Source organism: Mesoplodon densirostris, chromosome 1 (assembly GCF_025265405.1).
Source record: "Mesoplodon densirostris isolate mMesDen1 chromosome 1, mMesDen1 primary haplotype, whole genome shotgun sequence".
Lineage (NCBI taxonomy): Eukaryota > Metazoa > Chordata > Mammalia > Artiodactyla > Ziphiidae > Mesoplodon > Mesoplodon densirostris.
Genome location: NC_082661.1, coordinates 154,350,599 through 154,374,534, shown reverse-complemented (window position 1 = coordinate 154,374,534; position 23,936 = coordinate 154,350,599). Strand labels below are relative to the sequence as shown.

The window sequence follows — 23,936 nt, the reverse complement described above, 5'->3', positions numbered from 1 at the left end:
GTTAGCTCTTGCACGCGCTCGCCTCTGCGGCCTTGAATCTTTCATAGAGAGAGGTCCGCAAAGAACATTAGAGGAATGGGGAGGTTCCGTATGTAACGTGATGCCAAAATAAGCTGTGGGCCACTGGTGACTTTCTCAGCTTCCTGGGTCAATTTTTCCCCCCCATGTTAACTTTTAATAAGTTAAAAAAAAGATTTTTGGGAAAATGTTTTACAAATGCTACATTATTTATCAACTCATCTTGTGGACAATATGAGTACTTTAATGCTGTTAACGGCAGCAGGCCAGCTTCTGCTGCAGTCCCCCACTTTTCGGCAGTCTTTGTAATCTCTGAAGTCACTGTAAATGCTGGGGAGAAGTAGCAACTAAGGAAGGAACAATCTAGAGTCTCCTGTAAAAGGGGGGCAACTTCAATGTCAATAAAATGTACACAGAACTTTGGAGTAACTTTTCTTTTTTTTAAAGCTAGTATAAAGCTCTTCATGGCTGAAGCCCAAAGCTTTTCAACCAGAACTCTAGAGGCCGAGACCAGCCTGGGCTTCTACCTGGGCACTGGCACACTAGGAAGGGAAGGCTTGCGTTACTGAACTCAAGTGCTTCACTGCTATTCCAGCTGCACCACTGAGCAATTCTGAATTGATGAAGGCTTTACATAAATGCGTCCTAACATACAGAAAAAGGGGAGAGCAATATGCTCTACGTAAAGTGAGAAATCACACACACGCACGCACGCACAAACTGCAACAAGTCAAAAACCTGTTTCAGGGTTTGCTTTGTCTATAAGATAAGGCTCCAAACACTCAATCCCACTGACACAAAGGAAATTCTTTATTCCTATCATCACTGCCTCTGTTCCAAAAATTAGATTAAAACTCCTCGTATAACTTATATAAGCTGGTACTATCTGCATTTTCATTAATAACCAGTGTGTCACGAGACATTTCCTATTTTAATTTATTTCTAAGGTCTGGAAAAAAGAAAGTAAAGCTGCTTCACTTAAGCTATGACACATTGTAATACTGTGATCGCCAAAATGATTCCCAAACTAAATGGATTAGAGAGAGAGGGAGGGTGGCCTTAAAGATGGCATACTTGGGACTGGGCTCAGTCCCACACAGCCTCCACCTGGTGGGACCTATACAGCAGCAAAAACGGGTAAATCACCACGAGTGATGGGGCTGCTGGGAACCATTACATCCGAATTTTTAAAGAAACTTTTGGAAGATCAAAACCATACATCCTGTTGACTTAGTGCTGTACAGCAAAACATTGCTATTGTATAACATCTTACTTGGTCTTCACAGTAATACTATGAGTTTCCAAGACTATGCATTAGTACCATCCCATTTTACAGATGAGAAAAGTGATGTTCAGACAGGTTAACAAAATCACACAGCTCATCCCCGACAGCATTGGGCCCAGAACCCAAGGATTCCAGCTCCTACTTCATACCCTTTCCCCTTGGAACATGGCCCTGCATTACGGACAAAGACTCTAGTTGTTTTTTCCTCTTCTGTCCTTCACCGGGAGTCAAGTGCTTGGGTAATCCACTAAAAGACACACACATACACACAAAACCAAAACACACACATAAGAACATATTTTATTTTTCCTCTCAATCTTTAACACAGTTGCACATCTTCAGGTGAACTTGAGCTCGTGGTATAGAACTCCCACACAACAATCACACAGGGAATCAGAGAACCAAACCAAAGGCATGCTTGCAAGACCATGGGAAGGCCCACCTACACAAGAGGAAGGACAGCCCAGAGATTAAAAGCTTGGTCTCTGAAGCCAGACTGCCTGGGTTCACATCTCAGCTCTGCCATTTATCAGCTCTGAAACTGTGGGCAGGTCACGTAAGATTCTGTGCCTCAGCTTCAACTAAAAATAGGAGAAGTAAAAAAACATAGCTCCTGGGGTTTGTGGGAAAGCAGGACAGTGGAAGTCACATGGGAATGTTTGCTATTGCCTTTTACAGAGGTGCTAGATGAGCCTGAAAGACAGAAACTGAGCTTACCGATAACGGTCCCAAACCACCTTGGTATATATGTGCCCCATAACATACTAAATGCTCAGTGAACATCAGCAATCATCACCGTATTTTATTATCAGAACACGGGCTTTAGAGTCTGCTTCACTCAGGCTCAAATTTCAGTTCGTCCATACAACTGATTTGTGATTTTAAGAAAGTGACTTGGGTTCTCTGAATCTCAATTTCCTCATCTGTAAAGCGGGAATAACAACATCACCCACCCCCTTGCAGGGTTGTTCCGAGAATCAGATGGCCCGCTGCAAGTAAAGCACCCAGTAGGGTGCCCAGCACATGGCTGGAATCAGAGCAACGTTAGTTTTCTTCTCTGCCCAACCCTCTACTGTTGCCAAATGATGAAGGTCTATGTTGGATATCCATTCATTTTATTGTTTCTAGATCTCAACCAAAACAGGGCAGACATGTATTAGAATATCTGAAGAAGGAGAGATGAGCTTCATATAGTATTTTAGTTGCTAAGTGACACTGGCCTATAGCATTAGGTGAAGAGGGAAAATTGACATTTTCTATAAAATAGGTTGCTATAGATCTCATCTGAACTCACAGCTCTGAAAAAAATCACAGCTCTCAGGAGAAGGGCTTTTTGAGAAATCATATATTCTTTTTTTTTTTTTTGCAGTACGCGGGCCTCTCACTGTTGTGGCCTCTGCCGTTGCGGAGCACAGGCTCCGGACGCTGAGCAGGCTCAGCGGCCATGGCTCACGGGCCCAGCTGCTCCGCGGCATGTGGGATCTTCCTGGACCGGGGCATGAACCCGTGTCCCCTGCATCGGCAGGCAGATTCCCAATCACTGCACCACCAGGGAAGCCCAGAAATCATATATTCTTGCTTCTAGGGTCCGTGTGTCATTTACATGGGCCAACGTTTCAGCTTCAGTAGAGACAGGGGTCACTTGCTGGTCAAACCTACCACTGGGAATGTGGCTGGAGCAGAAAAGTGGGCCCTGGGTGGGGACCTGTGTTCCCTTCCTGAGCAGCAGGTCTGCTGAGAGAATGAGAGACTGTAAGGGAATCCAAAGGGACACATTTCTGCTCTGTGCCCACAGGAGGTGAATTGCAGTATTGTCTGGCTGGAGATGTGGGTTAAGAATGTGCTGGTTCAGGCTTCCCTGGTGGCGCAGTGGTTAAGAATCCACCTGCCAAGGCAGGGGACACGGGGTTGAGCCCTGGTCCAGGAAGATCCCACATGCTGTGGAGCAACTAAGCCCGTGCACCACAACTACTGAGCCTATGCTCTAGAGCCCATGAGCCACAACTACTGAGCCCTTGTGCCAGAGTTTGAAGCCTGCGTGCCTAGAGCCCACGCTCCACAACAGGAGAAGCCACCACAGTGGAGTAGCCCCTGCTCATTGCAACTAGAGAAAGCCTGTGTGCAGCAACGAAGACCCAACACAGCCAAAAACAAAACAAACAAACAAACAAACAAAAGAATGTGCTGGTTCATCAGCTAAGCACAGTCTTAATGAAGTGATTTTTAGTCTGAGGATCTTTTAAGGTCAATTGAGTTATTTCTAAATTAATTTTTAAAAACTGAGATATAATTGATATATAACATTTATGTAAGTTTAAGGTGTACAACGTGCTGGTTTGATACATTTATATATTTCAGTAAGACCACCACCATGGCATTCGTTAACACCTCTATCATGTCTCATTTTTATCATTTCTTTTCTGTGGTGGGAACAATCAAGATCTAGTCTCTTAGCAACTTTGAAGTTTTCAATACAGTATTGTTGACTATAATCACTACACTGTGCATTGAATCTCTGGGACTTATTTATCTACTAGTTATAGGTGTGGACCCTTAAACAGCATCTCCCCAGTTCCCCTGTTCCTGGCCCCTGGTAACCTTCTACTCTGTTTTTAAGAGTTCGGCTTCTTTAGATTCCACATAGAAGAGACATCATACAGTATTTGTCTTTCTCTGTCTGACTTATCTCACTCAGTATAACACCCTCAAGGTGTATTCGTGTCCAAAGCTTGTCACAAATGGCAAGCTTTCTTTCTTGTGGCTGAATAATATTCCACTGCATATACATACTATATCTCCTTTATCCATCCATCTGCTAATAAACACTTAGGTTGCCAATTTAAATTATTTATGGATTATGAACTGATCTCAGATGTCTCCTTCAACAGGAAGCAACTGAAATTCTACGTACAGAATGCAAACTGTCTCTTTCTCAAGTCCAGTAACATCGTAACTGTCATTCTTAGATTGGATTCCCATTTCCTCTGCTGTATTACTTTCTTCTCCTCCTCTCCTCCGTCTGATTGATTATCTCACCTTGCATGCAATTGTTGAATAAATATATGTAGAATGAGTGGATGGATGGCTTGGTTACAGACAACTGTGGAGAGCTGTCGCACTTCCTGTCAATTTAGAGACTGAAAATATGCAAACCTGACTATTAAAACCATTTCCTTAGAAGCACCAGAGCCTGGAGCAGACGAAGAACTCAGGCTCTGATCGTTGTGGCTTCACACTTCAATGGGATTTTAAACAGGAGGCATAGGAGTGAGGGGACAGTGTGGCTTAGCTAAAATGGCTCAGTGTCTGAATTATTCTAATAGTCTTGTAGGAGGAACCATCATTTCTCTATCAATTTCATTAACTGCAAATAAATAAGAAATGTCCACAGTACTACCTCAGTACTGGCACCGGCATTAAGTTCTCAGGCAACAGCCCCGAGAAGAGGACGCCTGGTACGTGTTGTCAAGTTTCTGGGCAGCCTCGGAATGCCAGCTTCGGGACACCCCCAGGGCTCGACCAACTGGTGCTTCCTAGAGGACCCAGCCCTGCTCGATGAAGGTACCACTGCTGCTGCTTCTACCTGAGGCTGTCCAGCTCGGAGAATACCCACGGCCCAGAATTCTCTGCCAGGATCTCACGGGGCCAGGTTGACACATCTGCTGCCCCTGCACTCTCAGGATGCCCACCTCCACCCCTGCTGCTGGGGGCCGCCCATCACCTCACCTGTTTCCTGCTTCCTTCCTTCAAGCGAAGAAGGAAGTCTGCCTCTCCTTAATTCGCCATCTAGGCATCTGCCCACCAGAGGGAGCAGCTGCCAACAGGTGGATAACAATACAGCTCGTTTCAACAGTGCCTTTCAAAACCCGGGGGGCTCGCATGGTTGCCAACTCCTCAACTGCTCATTCAGGCAAGCGCAGTGACCAGAAGTTAATAAGGGAAAGGGAGCCGTGGCTCTGCCAGAAACACGGTATTATGCATGGTCATGTTGGCAAATAAATGGAGGAAAACTGTTTTAGAAACACAAAAGCTGGCTTCTGGGCCCGGAGACAAAATGAGTATCGAAAGCCAATGGCTCAGTGTCCAAGAGACAGTGAGTGTCACCCTGCTCAGTGGAAAACCACGCTGGACCAGGGTCAGGAGCCTGGCTCGAGTCCTGCTCTTCCCAGACCAGCTATACACTCTTGGGCAGATAACCCTGCCTCTCTGTGCTCCTTCCACCTCTCCTAAGGCTTGAATGAGACGGTCCTTATTTTCTCTTTGTGAATGTCAACCTGAAAGCCCTTCATGAGAGGATGAAATCTCATTCTGCCAGGACTTGGTATGCTCGTCATTGGCTCTGTGCCTTGGTTTCTTGATTCAACTGTGTTGATGGTTATGCCCCTCACTAAGGGCGTTTTCGCTGAATAACTAAAATGTGAGAATAACATGTCACAGACTGTATGTCCCAAAGATGGCAGAAATAAAGCATCCTCTCCCCTGCATCCTACATGCTCTCTGCAGTATGACCTTGACACTCTCCCTCAAGAGGTAGAGTCTGTGTCTCCACCCTTGGGTCTGGGCTGTGACTGCTCTGATCAACAGAACAGGGTGGAAGTGATGGGGTGCCATCTCCTGAAACAGCCTTGTCTCACCTGGTGGCTTCAGGAAGCTTCCTGCTTCTTGGAAGCCAGACACCATGCGAGAAGTACACCTGCCTACCCAGAGACCACCACTGTGAGAACTCCAAGCCACATGGAGAGGCCCTGGAGGATGAGATGCCACATGAAGAGAGACAGTGGCCAAGGAACATTGAGCCACCAAGCACGTGAGTGAAGAAGCCATCTTGGAAGTGGATTCTCCAGCCCCACCTGCCCCCAGATGCCCCCATGTGGCTCAGAAAGGAACTGCATCACTGAGCCCTTCCCAAATTCCTGAGACCACAAAATTTATTTCAGGAGCAAAATCAACGGTTGTTTTAAGCTACCAAGTTTGGGAATAGTTTGTAACATGTGTACACATTAACAGATGACAAAAACAATGTTATCTGCAGTATTGGACAAATATGGGTGGGCCTCATCTTAATAGATCTGTTCCTAAAAGCATTTGCTGAAAATGAACACAAAATTACATATAAAATTATTTTTTAATCTTGAGCACTTACATTTACATTTTGGGAGAGAATCACTAAATCCCGCTGCAATGCAAGTATACTCATTAGTTTAGGCATCATCTCCTTCTGGAAAACCATATGCCATCCCTTACTCCCAGCCAGGATAGATGTCCCCGGCTCAGCATCCATGACATGATAGCTCAGCACTTAGCACAATGCACTAAATTTCCCTGTTTGTTGTCTGCCCCATGAAGGCAGGGGACATATCCGTTCCTCCTTGTAAGAGAAGAGTCATAACGTCTAATGCATAAAGTATGATAGAGGTGGTTCTAAGCACTTGACATAGATCTTATGTTTGTATCAATTCACTTAATGTTTACTATAGCCTTGTGGGGTAGGTACTATTATTATGCCCACTCTCTAGATGAGGAAACTGAGGTACAGAGAGGCTAAGTAACTTGCCCAAGGTCACCCAGCTAAGTAAGTAGCAGAGGCTGGCTTTGAATCAAGGCAGTCAGGGCCCAGAGTCCATGCTCTTAGCCACCGTAACACACAGCTTTTCTTTAACATTAATCATTCAATAAATGTTTCTGACTCAATTAATGAATCAACAACAGAAATCAAACCCAAACTTCTCATACAGATCAGGATTTCTGAAAGAAAAAAACCCGTGCCTCGGGCCTCCCTGGTGGCGCAAGTGGTTGAGAGTCCGCCTGCCGATGCAGGGGATACGGGTTCGTGCCCCGGTCTGGGAGGATCCCATATGCCGCGGAGCGGCTGGGCCCGTGAGCCATGGCCGCTGAGCCTGCGCGTCCGGAGCCTGTGCTCCGCAACGGGGGAGGCCACAACAGTGAGAGGCCCGCATACCGCAAAAAAAAAAAAAAAAAAAAAAAAAAAAACCCGTGCCACATGAACAAAAATCAATTCTAAGAACTACATGCAAACATAAAAATCCCATACAAATGCTAAGTAATGATAACGAATTTGCTACATAGACCAGAAATAAATCTGAATGAGAAAAGATACTCCCTACCCCTTCCTGTTTTATCTATTAGTGCTAATCTAGTCAGTAGCCACTAATATAATTATTTCAGGAAAATCTATGCGAATAGGAACCAAGGGAGGGCACAGATAAATAAAGCTTACAGATGAATATTAGAATCTCATGTTCATTCACCGTTCACTTCAGGACATTCCTCTGTCAAACCTACTGACCAGCTGATGTGTATCACCTCTTTCTCTTTTCTCTCCATCTGGGGCAGGTTATAACAAAAGAGGACAGAGACAAGCAAAGCTTTCATGAAAACCAGTGCCTGGGAAAGACATCCCCGAGCCGCTGGGAACTGGCTGCAAGTGGCCATGATAGAACTGGGAGGTACTGCGTAGGAAGACTGCAGAGGATGCACAGAAATGACACCTTATTTATCTGATTTCAAACTTTTTACTGTTGCTGCTTGACGTGTTGTGTATAGGCCAGCAGCATAAGTAGCACCCGAGCGCTTAGCAGAATTGCAGTACCTTGCCCGGCCCCAGAACAACTGAATCTGAATCTGTCAATATGGGCAGGAAAGTCTGAAGGCACTGCCAAGGACTGGACCATCTGGGAGCGCTGGAAAGGAAGGGGGAGTCTGTCCTCAAGCAACGACTCTCCAGTCCCCCCCACCCTGCCTACCTGTGACATCCCTGCTGCCTCCACCTCAGACACCCAGGCAGCCAGCGACCATAAAGCTTAGGGAAACGATCCCTGGGAGTGGGTGGGCACGACGCTACCTTAGACCTTGGAGTCAAATGCAACTAGGTTTGAGTCCCAGTTCCACCAGTTACTGGCTGTGTGATAAAATGAATGATTTAACCTGTTCAAAGCACCAGTTTCTTATCTGTAACATGGGGGAAACAACCACGGTGCCTTGCGTTTGCAGCAAAATTGCATGTAGGTGCCTAGTATAGGGCAGGGCGTGGCAGAGCGTGTGTTCAGAAAAGGGAGCCAGCTCCCTCTCTCCAGCCCTGAGCTCAAACTACTCTTTTCTTTCCTTCTCCAGATCTGGAGATAGACCAGACTGAACTATTTAATCTCCAGACGCCATAGATCAGGACTGCTCACTTCACTTCAGATCTGAAAATTTCTCAGAACCAGAAGTGACTTCTGAGATGATAACACATTCATCTTACAGCCGAGGAAGCTGAAACCCAGGGAATTTAATGCTTGGGAAAAAATAATCTTCCTTACCCAGTTCCCTTGTTGTGGATTCCAAAGAACAGTGTTCTGAAAGCAGTTCTAATTACTTCTCCTCACAAATATCCTGAAAATGATTTGTTATACACTCTGACTCCTGGTCAGAGGCCCAGGAGACCCCACCTTTTTTTTTTTTTTTTTGCGGTATGTGGGCCTCTCACTGTTGTGGCCTCTCCCGTTGCGGAGCACAGGCTCCGGACGCACAGGCCCAGCGGCCATGGCTCACGGGCCCAGCCGCTCTGCGGCACGTGGGATCTTCCCGGACCGGGGCACGAACCCGTTTTCCCTGCATCGGCAGGCGGACTCTCAGCCACTAGCGCCACCAGGGAAGCCCGAGACCCACCTTTGAGTGCCATCTCCACCACTAATTGTGGGACCCTAGGAAAGGTATGCACACAAATTTTCTGGGATTCACTTTTTCACCTGTCAAGGAGGACCATTCGATCATCTTTAATGTCACTTCTAGCTTTAAGCAATTCAATGATTTCAAATGAAATGCTGATTTCTTTAGGGACGTAATTTTAATATTGTCCACAAGATGGCAGAACACTTCCTTTACAGAAGTCTGAGCATAGTGAACACAAAGGAGAGGAAAGCACTCTAAGGAATCCGTACATATTTTCCAAAGCATTCAGTTTTCTACAATTTAATTATAACTGGCTTTTATTTTAGGGTTAAATCATTCTAGTCAAGCATTTGGCCAGCAATAAGCCACATGCCATGAGAAAGGGAACGTTTTAAAGGGCTAAATTAGGCTACTAAGGTAGTAGGATGAGCCCAGGAGGCATAGTGTAGAATCGTGGGGATTCAGAAGTGCAAGCTACCTGGCCGCTCAGACATGACTAGAAATTGCCTTCTTGACAAATGAGGCACAAGAGGCAACTATCTACAAAAAGCTTGTACACGCAGACATTTAAAAACATTTCACATGGAGAAGTGACGCAAAATAGACAGAGAAAAAAAATAATTAGAAAAAAATCTTTAAGATTACAATAACAAAGTTTTGAATTTAAAAATGCAGAGGGACTAAACACCACGTACTGTCCTGAGTTAAATCCTGGAACTGAAAAAGGACCTAGAAGAACGACTGGTAAAATCAGAATAAAGTGTTTAGTTAATAATAGTTTTGTATCCCTATTCATTTTTTAGTTTTGACAAGTGTACTATGATTATGTAAGATAGGACCTTGGGGGAAGCTGGGTAATGGGTATACAGGAACTCTCTGTACTATCTTTGTCACTTTTCTGTAAATCCAAAATTATTCCAAAATAAAATTTTTATTTAAAAAATACATAGAGGGCTTCCCTGGTGGCGCAGTTGTTGAGAGTCCGCCTGCCGATGCAGGGGACACGGGTTCGTGCCCCGGTCCGGGAAGATCCCACATGCAGCGGAGCGGCTGGGCCCGTGAGCCAGGGCCGCTGGGCCTGCGCGTCTGGAGCCTGTGCTCCGCAACGGGAGAGGCCACAGCAGTGAGAGGGCTGCGTACCACACACACACACACACAAAATAAATAAAATAAAATAATATAAATAAAAAAATAAAAAATACATAGAAAAATAAGGGCAAAAGACAGCCAAGAAAGGACAGAAACACGGAGTTTCATAATAAACATAGGGTTTTGTACCTACCAAAACAAATGCCCTATGTTGATGATAATTTAAGAGGGGGGAATTTTAAAGTAGTAGGTAGTAGCTCACATGCAATAAAATAAGGTAAATAAGTAAAAATGACAAATCCTAAAGAATAATGGGAAGTGGACAAAGGTGTCTTCTAGGGTATTACAGATGGAATTATATGCCGCCGTAGCCTTTTCTGAAAAGCAGTTTTGCAATAAGTAACAGAAGCCATAAGTTGATAGCCTTTGACACGGTAATACCTTTTTAGCAACCTGTCCCAAAGCAATGATTTAAAAGAAAAAAAGCCACCTATTTTTATGAAGTCGCAACTCTGCCCTGTAGTACCGGAAATTGTTCCTATGGCCACTGGGTGCCTAGACAGATTATGGTGTTATTAATTTAATGGAATATTATAATGGAATTAAGAATGATAAATCTGAGAATTGTGGAAAGGAATACGTGAAGTAATTTTTTTTTTTTTTTTTTTTTTTTGCGGTATGCAGGCCTCTCACTGTTGTGGCCTCTCCCATTGCGGAGCACAGGCTCCGGACGTGCAGGCTCAGCGGCCACGGCTCACGGGCCCAGCTGCTCCACGGCATGTGGGATCCCGGACCAGGGCACGAACCCGTGTCCCCTGCATCGGCAGGCGGACTCTCAACCACTGCGCCACCAGGGAAGCCCCAAGTGAAGTAATTTTTTAAGAGCTCAGTACATGCAATGTAGTATCCTAGATAAGGTCCTAAAAAAGATGTTAGTGGAAAAAATGGGAAAATGTGAATGAATAAAGCCTATTTTAGTTAATAATACGGTATCAATATTAATTTCTTAGTTTGGATAATTGTCCGTGATTATGAAGATGTTACTATTAGGGAAACATAGGTGAAGGGTGTATGGGAACTCAATATCTTTGTGACTTTTCTGTAAATCTATAATTATTTTAAAATAAAAGTTAAAGAGCTCAGAATTATATACAAACTCATGCACATACTGCAATCAACTAAAAAAATATTTACTGTATATAAAGTTAGGTAGGCTCATAAAACACTGACAGAGTTATAAAAATACTTTGCTTTTGCAGGAGTGGGGTGGCATGGGGGGAAGAGTTCATTTATGTTTCTACTTAGATGTTTCACTGAACAACTGATTATCAAGATGCTCTGACTCAGAGTGGCTGGGGAGAATTCTGAAGGATTCATATCCTGATAGTCTAAAAATGACTTTTATTTTTCCAGCATCTAAGTTTCATTGAGGGAGTAAGGAAGACATTTTCTATAATAATCTTTTTAGTAATCATTCCTCGGGGACTATATTTAGAATTCCATCGAACATGAAATTAAATATTTTTGTTTCCTAAAGAAAGGATACCTTCTGCTTCTTTGTGGGGCACTCAGTTCCTGAGTCCTTGGCAAATTGAAAGAATGGAAAGGGTGAACTAAAGATACCCTTTAGATATCTTTAGATCTATTGAAAGCTTGAACATCTGGGAACCTAGATCTTGCCACTTCTGCCTGCTTAGGTGCCCCAGGCAGCATTAAACAGGCGAGGGGTGACTAAGGGGGCAGATGGGAGAGGCCAGAGGGTGGTGGCGATGGGGAATACCTCCAAAGTGGCCTCATCAAAGTCAGCTCTAAACCAGTGGACTTGTTCCAAATTTGCAAAAAATAATTTCATTTAGTGCTGTTGGAAACAGCATTGAAGGATCACCTTAGCCTTCCCTGCAGGGTTTCCCTTGGCCCACTTCCATCAGGAGGTGGAGAGACTTGACTCCAGAGAAGCACAGCAAGACTCAATTTCCCCAAAGGGATGCCATCTGTGTGGGGTATCTAAAGTGGGTAGCTCGGCCAATCGCCAGACACACAGATGAGCTCCACTCCAGCCCCCGCTTCCTCCTGTTCTGGCCCAACTTTTTATCATAAGCCTGGTTGAACTTACACCACTGAGGGATGGTCTGAAAAAACCTGCAGCCCATCCATTCCACTTCTAGAGTCTAGGGTTCATCTCTGCCTCAAGTCAGACTGGAAAGCTGGTCCACGCTGTCATAATCCTCCACCAATTTACTTGAAATGGGTTTGTCCTTTGCTTCCAATGAGCAAAATCCAAATTTCTATGTCTTTACATAAATTTGGAGTATTGTTGAGGACACTGATCACATTAATTGATGGTGGCCCCTAAATGAAGCTCCAAGTGAGACTTTTCTTTGGACAGTCTAGTGAGCATGGGCTCTGGAGCCAAATGGCCTGGATTCAAATCCTGACTCTACTATTTAAGTAGCTGTTCAACTTTCTATGCCTCATTTTCCTCATCTGCAATAAATGACAGTCAGCCCCTTGAATTTTTGTGAGGATGAGAGTCAACAGCAATGAAGTCTTTAGGACTAAGCTGGGCAAAAAGTTAGCACTCAAAAAATATTCATTATTACAATTATTTTATAACAAAGCACTAGAAAAACCATTATATTCCATAAGGAATTGAGATGCTTTTACCTCATGCACAGTGTGGTTCATAGAAAGCAGGGTTCTGAGACCCTTTTCCCCTCCCAACAGACTTAGGGTCCTCAAGAGTGACAGTGACCTTCTATAGCACAGGGCACCTTCAGAATCTAGGGTGAGATGGGGCAGTTAGAAGCATGTGTAGTTTGCAGAGGTTTTTTCAAGATTCTGAGATGCCCTTATAGGAATTCATGCCATTTACCATAAGAGTCCTCAGTATAAATAATCACCTGGAGGTACAAAAATGGACCCAAAGGTCAATTTTCTTAACTATGCCAAGTCCTATGCTCTGAAAAAAAGTCCTATGCTTTTTCCTTTTCCCCAGTCTGATCTGTCCTAACTCCATGTACTGTCCCAGTACAGACAGATGCACTGATTCTTCCCTTATGTTTCCTGTGGCTTGTAAATGCTTTCATAAGTCTCCTCAGATCTTTTATAGAACAAAGAAGGATAAAAAATAAATAATGCAATACACATGCTTTTTTGTTTAGAACTAAGTACAACTTTAGTTACTTCTAAGAAAGCTGAGCCTCCTTATTAACATAAACAAATTCCTAATAGGTGCTAGAATAGACACGTTGGGAATAGAACTGTGGTAGATCAATAATTCGGTAAGCGGGCTTCCCTGGTGGCGCAGTGGTTGGGAGTCCACCTGCTGATGCAGGGGACGCGGGTTCGTGCCCTGGTCCTGGAGGATCCCACATGCCGCGGAGTGGCTGGGTCCGTGAGCCATGGCCGCTGAGCCTGTGCTCTGCAACGGGAGAGGCCGCAGCGGTGAGAGGCCCGCGCACCGCGAAAAGAAAAAAAAAAAGAATTCAGTAAGCAATACAACTGAGAGGGAAAAAGAGAAAGCACCCTCTTAGGTAATAGCTCAATTACCTCTTATTCCTGCTACCCGTTCAATCTCCGTTCCATGCGACACCTTTCCGGCCCACTCTTGTCAATTGCACACTCAGCTTTACAGACATCACTGGCCCAGCCCTTCCGGGTGGAGAAAAATATTGCTGCTGCTCGCCCTTCCTCCTCCAGTCTTTGCTGATAGATAGCCCTTATAAAACACTTGGTAGCAAAGCAAATTATTCACAGCCTGCCTTCCTGTTTTACTGCGTCCCTTCCCTTCCTTGCCATAATTATCTTTAAAGGCCAGGGTGTTAGCGGCCAACCAAGAACTTGTTCAGAACACTGCTGGCTCTGGAGCAGCCTTAACCTGATCAGGCTGTGCTTAGAATGAAGCTGAGCAAACGAGGAGCAATGGAGAAGCCCTGGGATTCTTATAGAACCAATGGCAATGTGGCAGCTTCTGGCTAGGGAGCCAAGGTTTTGAACCTGCATGGTGTTCCCCACTTAACTACTGCTACAGGAACCTATCTGCTGCTTTATTCATAGACACAGATCTACTTTGGGATTCAGAAAAATATCTAGGTTCAGCTACATAATTTGCAAATGAAAATGAAATATGCAAAATGAAAACACATGGCCCCATGTTCAAAAAGCAGGGGGGAAAAAGCTGTAAAAAGTATTAAGACATGAAGCTTTATCCTTTCTTCTGCATTCTCTCTCTCAACTCCTAAGGTGTTTCTTGCTTGTCATTTAATGTCACGCTCTCTCGGGCACGGGGATACTTACAGGGTGAGTGCAGACCATCACAGGCTGCCCACCCCTACAGACCATCAGCTGCTAGGCCGATGCACCACATCCTGGCCAGGGGTGGGGAAACTGAGCCAAGAATCCCCCTTTCCCGTGAACTCAGCACCCCAGCCCACAGCAAATGGATGACCCTCTGTTTGCAATACCTGTGCCAGGACACGCTAGGTACCTGGATTGGGAGTGGGCGGGGCCCCACTGAGTCACCCACGAACACACTGCTGTGCCGTCCACCTGAGCTGGGCAGGCCACTACTTTGTCCCCTCCTGGGACACCATGGAGTTTGTGTACCTAGCATCCACTCTCCCCAGGCTCACACCTAGCCCCCTACAGGGGTGGAAGGCAACAGTAACTGCTGGGTGGGGGGCAGCGATGGGGAGGGTGGCAGGGCCTGAGGTGCCAAGCAGCAGGGGAACGGGCAGCTGAGACACACTGGGCAGGTAGGGAGGTGGCAGGACTGTGCATGAGCCAAGGCTCCAACTCCCCGGGGCACACTCCGTTGCCCTACTGCACTCCATCTACAGAGCACAGAGTCAAAGATAAAAGTACGCAGAACATCAAGAGAGCAACTGCACAGAAAAACACGGGGCCCTGATTCTCCACGCAGGGCCCCATGCAACTGTACTGGTCGCATACCCGTCAGCTGGTCCTGCTGCTTCCCCACCATGAAACAGGCCTGTGTTTAGGACAGGAATGAGGAGGAACTTTCGCTTTGCACAGGTGCGAGGCTGCCCTGGAGGAGCTGGGTGTGAGGGGTCTGTGGCACCTGTTCACCGCCCCTCCCATGGCACTGCAAGGCAGAGCCTGGCTTATCTTCAAAGGCTTCTGAAGCCCACCTGTTCGAACGATAATTTTAACTTATTGCGACGCACCGAGAATTGATGTAGTGAGATACAAGCAGAGTCGTGATGATTACAGAAATCTTCCCAAACCTAACCTGGCCGAGGGGTTTACTTTAATTGTTGGGGAGATTAGGAAAGAGAGGCTGAGGAATAATTCCTTATTAAGTGGCTCTGGGTTGATGGTTTGTAAAAAACTGGGCCATTATCCAAAGTCATTATTCTGATGCAAGAATATTTAACCTGGTCGCTGAAAGCACTTTCTTACAAACCTTAGCTTCTGGGTCACTGTTGATACTACAAGAATCATCATCATCAGCATGTGGGGCATTTCTAGAAAGAAAAACAGAAAATTGGACTTAGAATTCTATTGCAATCTCTAGCTGCACAAAGCCACTCATTACGGCAGGTGCTCTGAATGCCCTACCTGAGTTTCAAGGATGCATAGCGCAGTGTTGCTCCTTCAAACTCTTTTAAACTGGGGTCCGGGTTGACTGTGGCTGCATGCAAATCCTAGAGGAAAAGAGATCCCTGTTAATGTAGAAAGGGGAATGACCCATTACATGGCCTCAAATATCAAAGGGGAGAGAAGTCCTCCCAGCACGAGGCAGAGAGTGTATGTGAGCTTAGGCAGAAAAAGGCATGCATGGGCTGCTGATGCCGGTTTGGTGCAAGTGCCGCTTCTTACAAGACAACAGGAACCTGGGGCAATCAGCCTGAAGTCATTCACAATGGGAGACATCAAAAAAGGCAACACGTGTGAGTCCCACAGCCCTAGCCAGAAGCCCCATCACTCCGTCCCTGCAGAATGCATGATATTCACAAAGAAGATGCAGCCACAGCCATGCAAAAAGGACAAAATATTAAATGAGCTAAAATCTGACAATATACTTGCCTTCCAAATGTCACTATTAATCTTTCCCCCATTCAGAACAGCAAAATCACTCCATGGCTGTTTCTAGACATATAATTATTCACAAGGAAAAAGCACATTGATTTAAAAAAAAAGAAAGAAAGAAAATAATAAAGGATAGAAAAGGAAAGGAAAAAAAAAAAGAAAACACACACACACACAAGACACTGTTGTTAGCATTGATATTCACAGGATGGGTTAGGGAACAAATTCACTCTAACGGCAGCATGTGAGCTCGCTCTCCCTTGATCTAGATCAACACCTGAGGCCTAGGGCAGGAGGAAAGAGAGGGCGCTTTAATTACTTACCAAAACAAATGGCTGAATGTTATTACCAGACAGTGAAGTTATCGATACTTTCTAAATGTGGTCTTAAAAGCACACACTATGCATCAAAGTATTAAATACCCAGCGTACCTAATTTCACAGGCACCTTTTTCTCTCCTATTAACCAAACAGAACTGTTTTCTTGAGCTGGAGGTGGAATTAGGGATGATGCTTGTCAATGTGCTGGATGGAAACGGGAATGTCCATGGCTAAGGGCATAAAAAAGCTGGGGGCCAAATTATTTTCACTTAAAAGAAAAAAATGGCAATGATGGAGGGCAAAGACCCCAGCCTGACCTCATCTTGCTGAGATTTAATCTAATAAAAAATAGCTCTAGGGCTTCCCTGGTGGCGCAGTGGTTGAGAGTCCGCCTGCCGATGCAGGGGACACGGGTTCGTGCCCCGGTCTGGGAAGATCCCACATGCCGCGGAGCGGTTGGGCCCGTGAGCCATGGCCGTTGAGCCTGCGCGTCCGGAGCCTGTGCTCCACAACGGGAGAGGCCACAACAGTGAGAGGCCCACGTACCGCAAAAAAAAAAAAAAAAAAAAAAAAAAAAAATAGCTCTAGACAATCTAATGTAAATTCCTCTTGTTCATAAAAAACTCTACTTCCTTGCCACCCAAGCCTCTTCACAAATTAATATTCGATCATGAAATGCTTTTCTAAACATAGTTATAGAACAAAGTGCAAAGCCCTGCCTTGCTGGGCAACCTCTGACAACAGACCTTCGAATCTAAACAACTCCTTCCTTTATTCACCTCGGACAACAATGGAAACATTTTTTTTCTTTCTACTATATTGACTGAATATTCAAATATTTTTCACGTGACATTTGGGGAAATAAATGATACTAATGAGACACCCAGGCACATCCTTATGAACTTGTTCCACTTGTCAGGAAAATCTCTTTTCTTGAATAATAAATCAGTAAGAGAAACTTTTCCACTAAGTTAGTTTACAACTAAAGTTCTTTGAAAATGAGACGGTAGTATTGACCCATAACATCTGCACACAATACAATTTTTAAAGCCACTCAAAGCAAGAAGCAGCGAAGATCAAATGTCCCAGGTGCTGAAAAATGCATTTATTTGGCTCTGAAGGCCTCTCTGAGGGCACGGTCATTGCAAATTTGGATCCATTATCACTTCTACACAGTTGGTGTCATTGTTGCTTTCTTTGCTGGACTAGGCACCCAACCTGCAGTTTTTCAAACAGAACTTGGACCACTGTGTTTATTTATTTTTCAAAAATAATCTCTTTTACTGAGCACAGAGCAGGAATGCTGTCCAGCCCCTCACCTCTTTCCTCACTCCATCCCCAAAAGCAGTGTTCAGCTTTTACTGAGGAGAAAACATTACAGGAAAATCTTAACCTGTCAGCTGTGGCGACCTATGAACCCCCTGAAATGGATGTGGGGTTTTGCGCAAGTGCATTTTATCCCCAACTTTTCTGTTCTCAGAAGGGCCAGTGACCGAAAAATGTTTAGAGTTACCATCATAGGGGGATTAATAAACACTCACGATGAGGACTTGAGATATCAAGTACAAAATAAAATTTTAAGCTAAAATTTCTTTTTAAAAAAGAAAACAAGCCTATTTGGTCCCAAACTGTCATCATCATTTACACGTGAGCATTATCTGGTTTTCATTTAGGTTGAACTTTGAAAATGTAATCAGATGGTGAATTAGGAAGATTCAAGATAATTATGCTCTTGTGAAGACATTTTTAAAAAGGCATGTGTGTCTGACAAAGGGAATCTGATATCAGAAATTATACCCAAAAGACACTGTGTTAGGACTACAAAGAGTGAAAGAAGAGCATTTTTTAAAACAAGTATTCAGAAAAGGCTTTGGCATTTTATCAAACACTTCTCTATACATGTGTGTTTAAATTTTTTTATGTATTTACTTTCTGGATGTAGGAGTCCCTGTAAAGTAAAAGTTGATTATAGTTCTAAGACTGCATGAATCTAGCTCTCATGCTACGGAGACATGAGTCAGCTGGCAAACTTCCAACAATCACCTTTTACAGATTTAAATAAACAAAGGCCCTATACAGTGATTTTGCAAAACCTTAAAATAACATAAGTATTCCTAAAGAAACCCTTTAGCACAAAACTCAAGCAAATAAAAATGGAAACTAACATTACATGTTATGAACAGGCCAAAGACCTTTTTTCCTTCCCATATTTAAAATTTTCATTGACATCAAAGATGAGAAATTTTCTCCTCCATTTAAGTGACTATTTTTTTTTAAAGTCAAGGGCAATGAAGGACAAAAACAGTTTGTCCTAAATGTTAAGAACGATATATTCTATTCATCTATTATTATTTTTTTAATTAAGAAGAGAGAATATAACATTTTAGCTAATAATTTAAAGAAAAAAGACACCAACACAGATGCTTGGGTTGTACAGAAAGTCTGCAGTCTGGGTGATGGGAGTGAGAGATGAAAGAAGAGACAAAGAGAAAGACAATAAAAGAGGAAAAGGCAGGCGAGCAACATGCCCCAGGGAAGACAGACACAAAGAGAGGTAAAGGAGAGTAGAGGAAGAACAGGGACCATCTTCCATGGGTAACAACCTCCAATCGGTCATCTCTCAGGCAATGCAGCTAAAGCCTTGCACAGCTGAGAGATGGTGGTGTCAGAGTTATGGCTGGGGACACACCCTCCTGGTGCTTGTCTTGACCTTGGCCAGGCTGCAGCACCCCTTATCCTGATTACGGTGATGACATTCAGGTTCTCGAGAGCCCTGGAGCCCTAGCTCCTCAGAGACAGTGGGGACTGACCCAGCGCCTGGAGCACGGCACCTGCCGTGACCCTTCATGACCTTTCAGCATGGCACCCTCATGACCTACTAAGGGAATCAATCTGACTGTATAACCTTGACTACTGAGAGTTTTCTTCTTCCATACTTTTCTTCTGGGATCTTAGGAGACTTCCCACCAGAGTGTGGACAGAGTGAGGTCAAGCACGTGAGCCCTTAGCCCAGGGGCTGGCTGCCTGAAAGTGCCCAGGAATAGCAGTGCCCTTATCTCTACTAAGGCATTTGTAAGGATAAAAAGTTTGAGAGCCTAGGGACTACAAAGGGTTATGGATTATGCTTCGTAATCCTCTTTTGTCAAGACTTGAGCCTTGGTATGTGTAGCCTTGATGATAAATGGCAGAGTACCTGGAATTCTGGAATTCCAAGGCATAGGCCAGTCAATGTTAATAAGCACTGTATCCATATATGTGTGTATATTTTTTCCTTCTTTTTTTTTTTTTTTTTGCGGTACATGGTCCTCTCACTGTTGTGGCCTCTCCTGTTGCGGAGCACAGGCTCCGGACACGCAGGCTCAGCGGCCATGGCTCACGGGCCCAGCCGCTCCGCGGCATGTGGGCTCTTCCCGGACCGGGCACGAACCCGTGACCCCTGCATCGGCAGGCGGACTCTCAACCACTGCGCCACCAGGGAAGCCCTATTTTTTCCTTCTTTTAAAACTGCTTTCCGTGTTTTGCTGGATGCAACACTATCAAAAGAACAGTTATGGTTTATCATGCAAATAAAATCCAGAGAAGTTAAAAAAAAGAATCTAACTAGAAGACAAACTGACAAACGCTTGTGCAATTAAATTAGTCTCTGTGGGCAGCAGCACTATTTGGAAACTAGAGGAGAATCAGGAGACCTGGGTCTCTAGTGCTGGCTCTGCCTCTACAGCAAGTCAACTAAGAGCTCCCTCCGCTACAAAGCTGGTTTAGTCCTTCATTCAGCAAACATTTAATGGACATTGACACATACCAGGCACTGTGCCAGGTGCCGAGGACACAAGACGAGGGGGGCAGGTCCCGACACCCCCCAAAAGGGAGGCGGACGTGCCTCATGTAAGAATACTACAAAGAGACACAATGGAATAAAGGTTAAAGGGCTTTCAAAGCAGACGGGTGAGAACAATCCTTCCCAGGAGATGCTAGCGGGAAGCCAAAGAATTGAAGGGGAAGTGACATATAAATAAAAACAGGGAGACTAGATTTGCTAGAAGACCAGCTCTTGCACTCACTCAGAATTTCCTGGAACGCTTATGATAAAAGCCGATTCTCAGGCCCTACCCTTAGAGAGTCTAGCTCAGTGGCCTGGGGTAAAAATAAGGAAACTTAGCATGTTCTGCAAGCCCCAAAGGACATCCTGGCCACCGTCCTTGGCTCACAGGCTGAGAAGTACTGCCGTAGCATTCACTAGGCCCTTCTCAAAGGTTCTTGCCAGCTCTAAAATGTCATGATTACTTGATCAGGTCAAGAATTTCAGTAAAATGATGACAGACTGGCCCCTTTATGTTGTCATCTTACTTCGAAATGTATGTGAAAATCCGTAGGTTCTAATGCAATACATGGGTTTTGCCCCTCCTGGGGAGTTAGCTGCTCAGGCCCCTCCCAGACTCCAGAGGCAATGCAGCAAGAACAGAGTGAATTGTGATCAAGTAGAGATCATGGTCCTGAGAAACAATTTGACCTTCCCTTGCTTCAGACCCACTTGGTCCTCCATACTTTTATCCTTAAGGAACTTGGAAACACCTTCTGCTGGAAAGATTCTAAGTAAGACTTGCTTATGGGCCAACAGTTATTCCTTACAATATTTTGTGTAGCTTCCTCTTCTCTCTAAAATTCAACATCTAAGTGACTTGGAACAAACTGATGGACTGGGGGGAGATCATCTTTGGGCCAAATTTCAGCAGCAAATGCTTCCCGGCCAGTGTATAAACTTTCAAAAATACTGCTGGCGTATGCAGAGGGAACATTATGCGCTGCGCCTAACACTTCCCTGGTGAACTTTGGAATGTGAAATGTAAAATTTTCAAACTGTAAGGAAGCCTTCCGTCCTAAACTTTTGGGAAGCTGAGTCAACAGATTTGGCACTTACTTTTTTTTTTTTTTTAAGCCAGCTCAGGAAAAATCTGTATAAAAATATGCGTTTCTAACGCGACATATTACAAGTTTCTTCTTCTCGCCCTTACCATTTTGCTTTCTCTCATGTTTCCAAATTAGTCAAAATAGATTCTATTTAGGGACCAAAGAAATGGCATCAAAGATATAATCATTTCTCTTCAACTGTTATTAGCACCTGAGACAATGTTATCAAGAGAAGTCATTTTCTAGAAGGTGCTGCATATGTCACCGCCCTCCCCTGCAGTGAGATGAAGCTATTCAAGGCTCTCCAAGCCTCGATACACACATAGTGAAACCTGGGGTAGGGGCAGGGGCCAGCAGACCTCCATTCAGGCTTGACTCCACTAGGTATTAGGTGTGTGATCCTGGGCAAGCTCCCTCACCTCTCTGTGTGCATTGTCAAATGTAAAAAGGTAATGACAACTGTCGTACAGATGCATAGGGTTTTATGAGTAAGGAGACAAGGCATGAAGCTGGAGCTCTAAACACTCGATTACCCTTAGTGCTTCTGCTTTAATATCCGTGTCAGCACCTGCCGGACCTGGGAATGTAGCAGCCTGTATCTTCCCCCACCTCTCCCCTTCCTCTCCTCTCTACCTATCTGCTCACCTCTTTGCCCCTAGGATTTTAATGTATTGCCTTTTAAATCTGCTTGGTTCTTTGACTTAGTGGATGGCCTGATGTCCAGGCGAAAAAATGTACATGAAACAAACAACCGAAAGGTTGATCCAAAGGACATCTATCCCATTGGTCTATTTAAAGTGCTGGGGGACTTCCTTGGTGGCGCAGCGGGTAAGAATCCGCCTGCCAGTGCAGGGGGACACGGGTTCAATCCCTGGTCTGGGAAGATCCCACATGCCACAGAGCAACTAAGCCTGTGTACCACAACTACTGGGCCTGCGCTCAAGAGCCCGTGAGTCACAACTACTGAAGCCCGTGCGCCTAGAGCCCGAGCCCGTGCTCTGCAACAAGAGAAGCCACCGCAATGGGATGCCCGGGCAATGCCACAAAGAGTAGCCCCCGCTCACTGCAACTAGAGAAAGCCTGCGCAGCAATGAAGACCCAACGCAGCCAAACATAAATAAATAGAATTAATAAAGAAAAATAAAGAGCTGGGAATGAGCCTCTCTCTGAAACTTCAAAAAACTACACATTTGTTAACACGTTTCTTGGAGGGGTAAGGCTTTGTCCAACACGATGGCAACAGAAGAGAGGAACGGAACCATCCTGCCACCCTGACGCCACCTGCCTGGTTACTCAACTCGCTGAGCCTCGGTTACCTCTTAAGTGGGAAACATAATAGCTGTCATCTCTGCCACATGAAGAGTCTTGAAGGGGACAAATGAAGTGACGTTTATGAAAATACCCTGAAAGCCACAAAAAGTCATGAAGAGCAGCTGGGAGGCTGACCAGTGGGGATGTGATGGAAACACTGAACTCCAGGAGCGCAAGTGAGGCAGGCGGCCATAGGACACAGTCGGAGCCTGGGAAGGGGGGCTAGGCAGTGAGCGGGAGGGGGGTGGAAGCAGGCATGGACGGGGCAGAGCAGGCAACAGTGGGCATCAGAAGGCGGCTCAGGGATGAGAAGAGGACTCTGCTTCCCAATAATTATCCCCAGAGCCAGCAGCCCACCTGTGCTGCGTTCTTCCTAAGACTTTTCGCAGAAAACATGAAAGTGAAAGTCTACCATATTAATCAAAGAAGTAAAAATCCGAGGCACATAAACCTCGGGATGCCCTCCTTGGGCTTCACCCCACCCATGCCTCGGCCTCAGGAGGTGGGCTCCGAGACAAACTTCATTTCTTCCACATACAGAGGACAAGAGATTCATTGAACAGAAATGGTATCTCAAAGTTAGTCTGATCTCCTCACCTCTGGACCAAGAGAAAGCAGGCAGGCTGAGATCTCAGAGCCAGGGAAGCCAAGTGAGAAGAACTCTGACCTGGAATTCAAGGAGGATTCGGGAACCCTGCGTTCTAGAGCCAGCGCGGCTGCTGGTCACTGGCCTCTCTGTGCCTCGGTTTCCCTGTCTGTAATGGACAGATACTGGTGCCAATGTCCCCTTCCCAACCGGGTATTCTCTGGTTGCAGGGCACTCCCTGGGGGTGAAGATGGTAAAGGGTTACAATAAGGGGGATGGAGCCCTGGAATGGAGAAAGATTCTAACAGAGATGCCAAGAACCAAGCAGTACAGGTGAAGAAGAAAGAGGAACTCTGTGCCTCAGTGAGAGCCCAGGGGCGTCCTGGCCCACTCAGCCCCTGGGAGGCCACTCTGCGGTCCAGGGAGAAATGCCAAGAGGTAACTGGGCCGGAATGGAAGAGGGCTCCACTTCATGCTGAGCTCCATGAGGAGCAGCCTGTGTTGGTTCATCTTTACCCCCCAGCACACCTCACATAAGGCGAATAAATCGACTGAATGGGATGTGCCCTGAGAGGAGGAATATTATGCTAATAAAAAGTTATCAAAATCACCCAGTGATAAGCAACAAAATCCTAAGTGATTCAGTGGAACTGAAGCACATATCTGATCATCAGGGCCAAGTACCAACAAACCAAGG

General features: G+C 45.1%; 1 protein-coding gene across 16 annotated transcripts in view; it reads right to left on the bottom strand.

The window, feature by feature from the left end:
* The window catches only part of APBB2 (amyloid beta precursor protein binding family B member 2), a 392,355-nt gene that overhangs the window by 95,926 nt on the left and 272,493 nt on the right, over nt 1–23,936 (bottom strand). For all 16 annotated transcript variants that reach the window (XM_060110741.1, XM_060110749.1, XM_060110667.1 and 13 more), the window contains 3 exons: nt 16,112–16,174; nt 15,644–15,729; nt 15,489–15,549 (listed from right to left, as the gene is read on the bottom strand). In XM_060110741.1, coding sequence (XP_059966724.1) covers nt 15,489–15,549; nt 15,644–15,729; nt 16,112–16,174 — 210 coding nt within the window. The remainder of the gene's footprint in view (nt 1–15,488; nt 15,550–15,643; nt 15,730–16,111; nt 16,175–23,936) is intronic.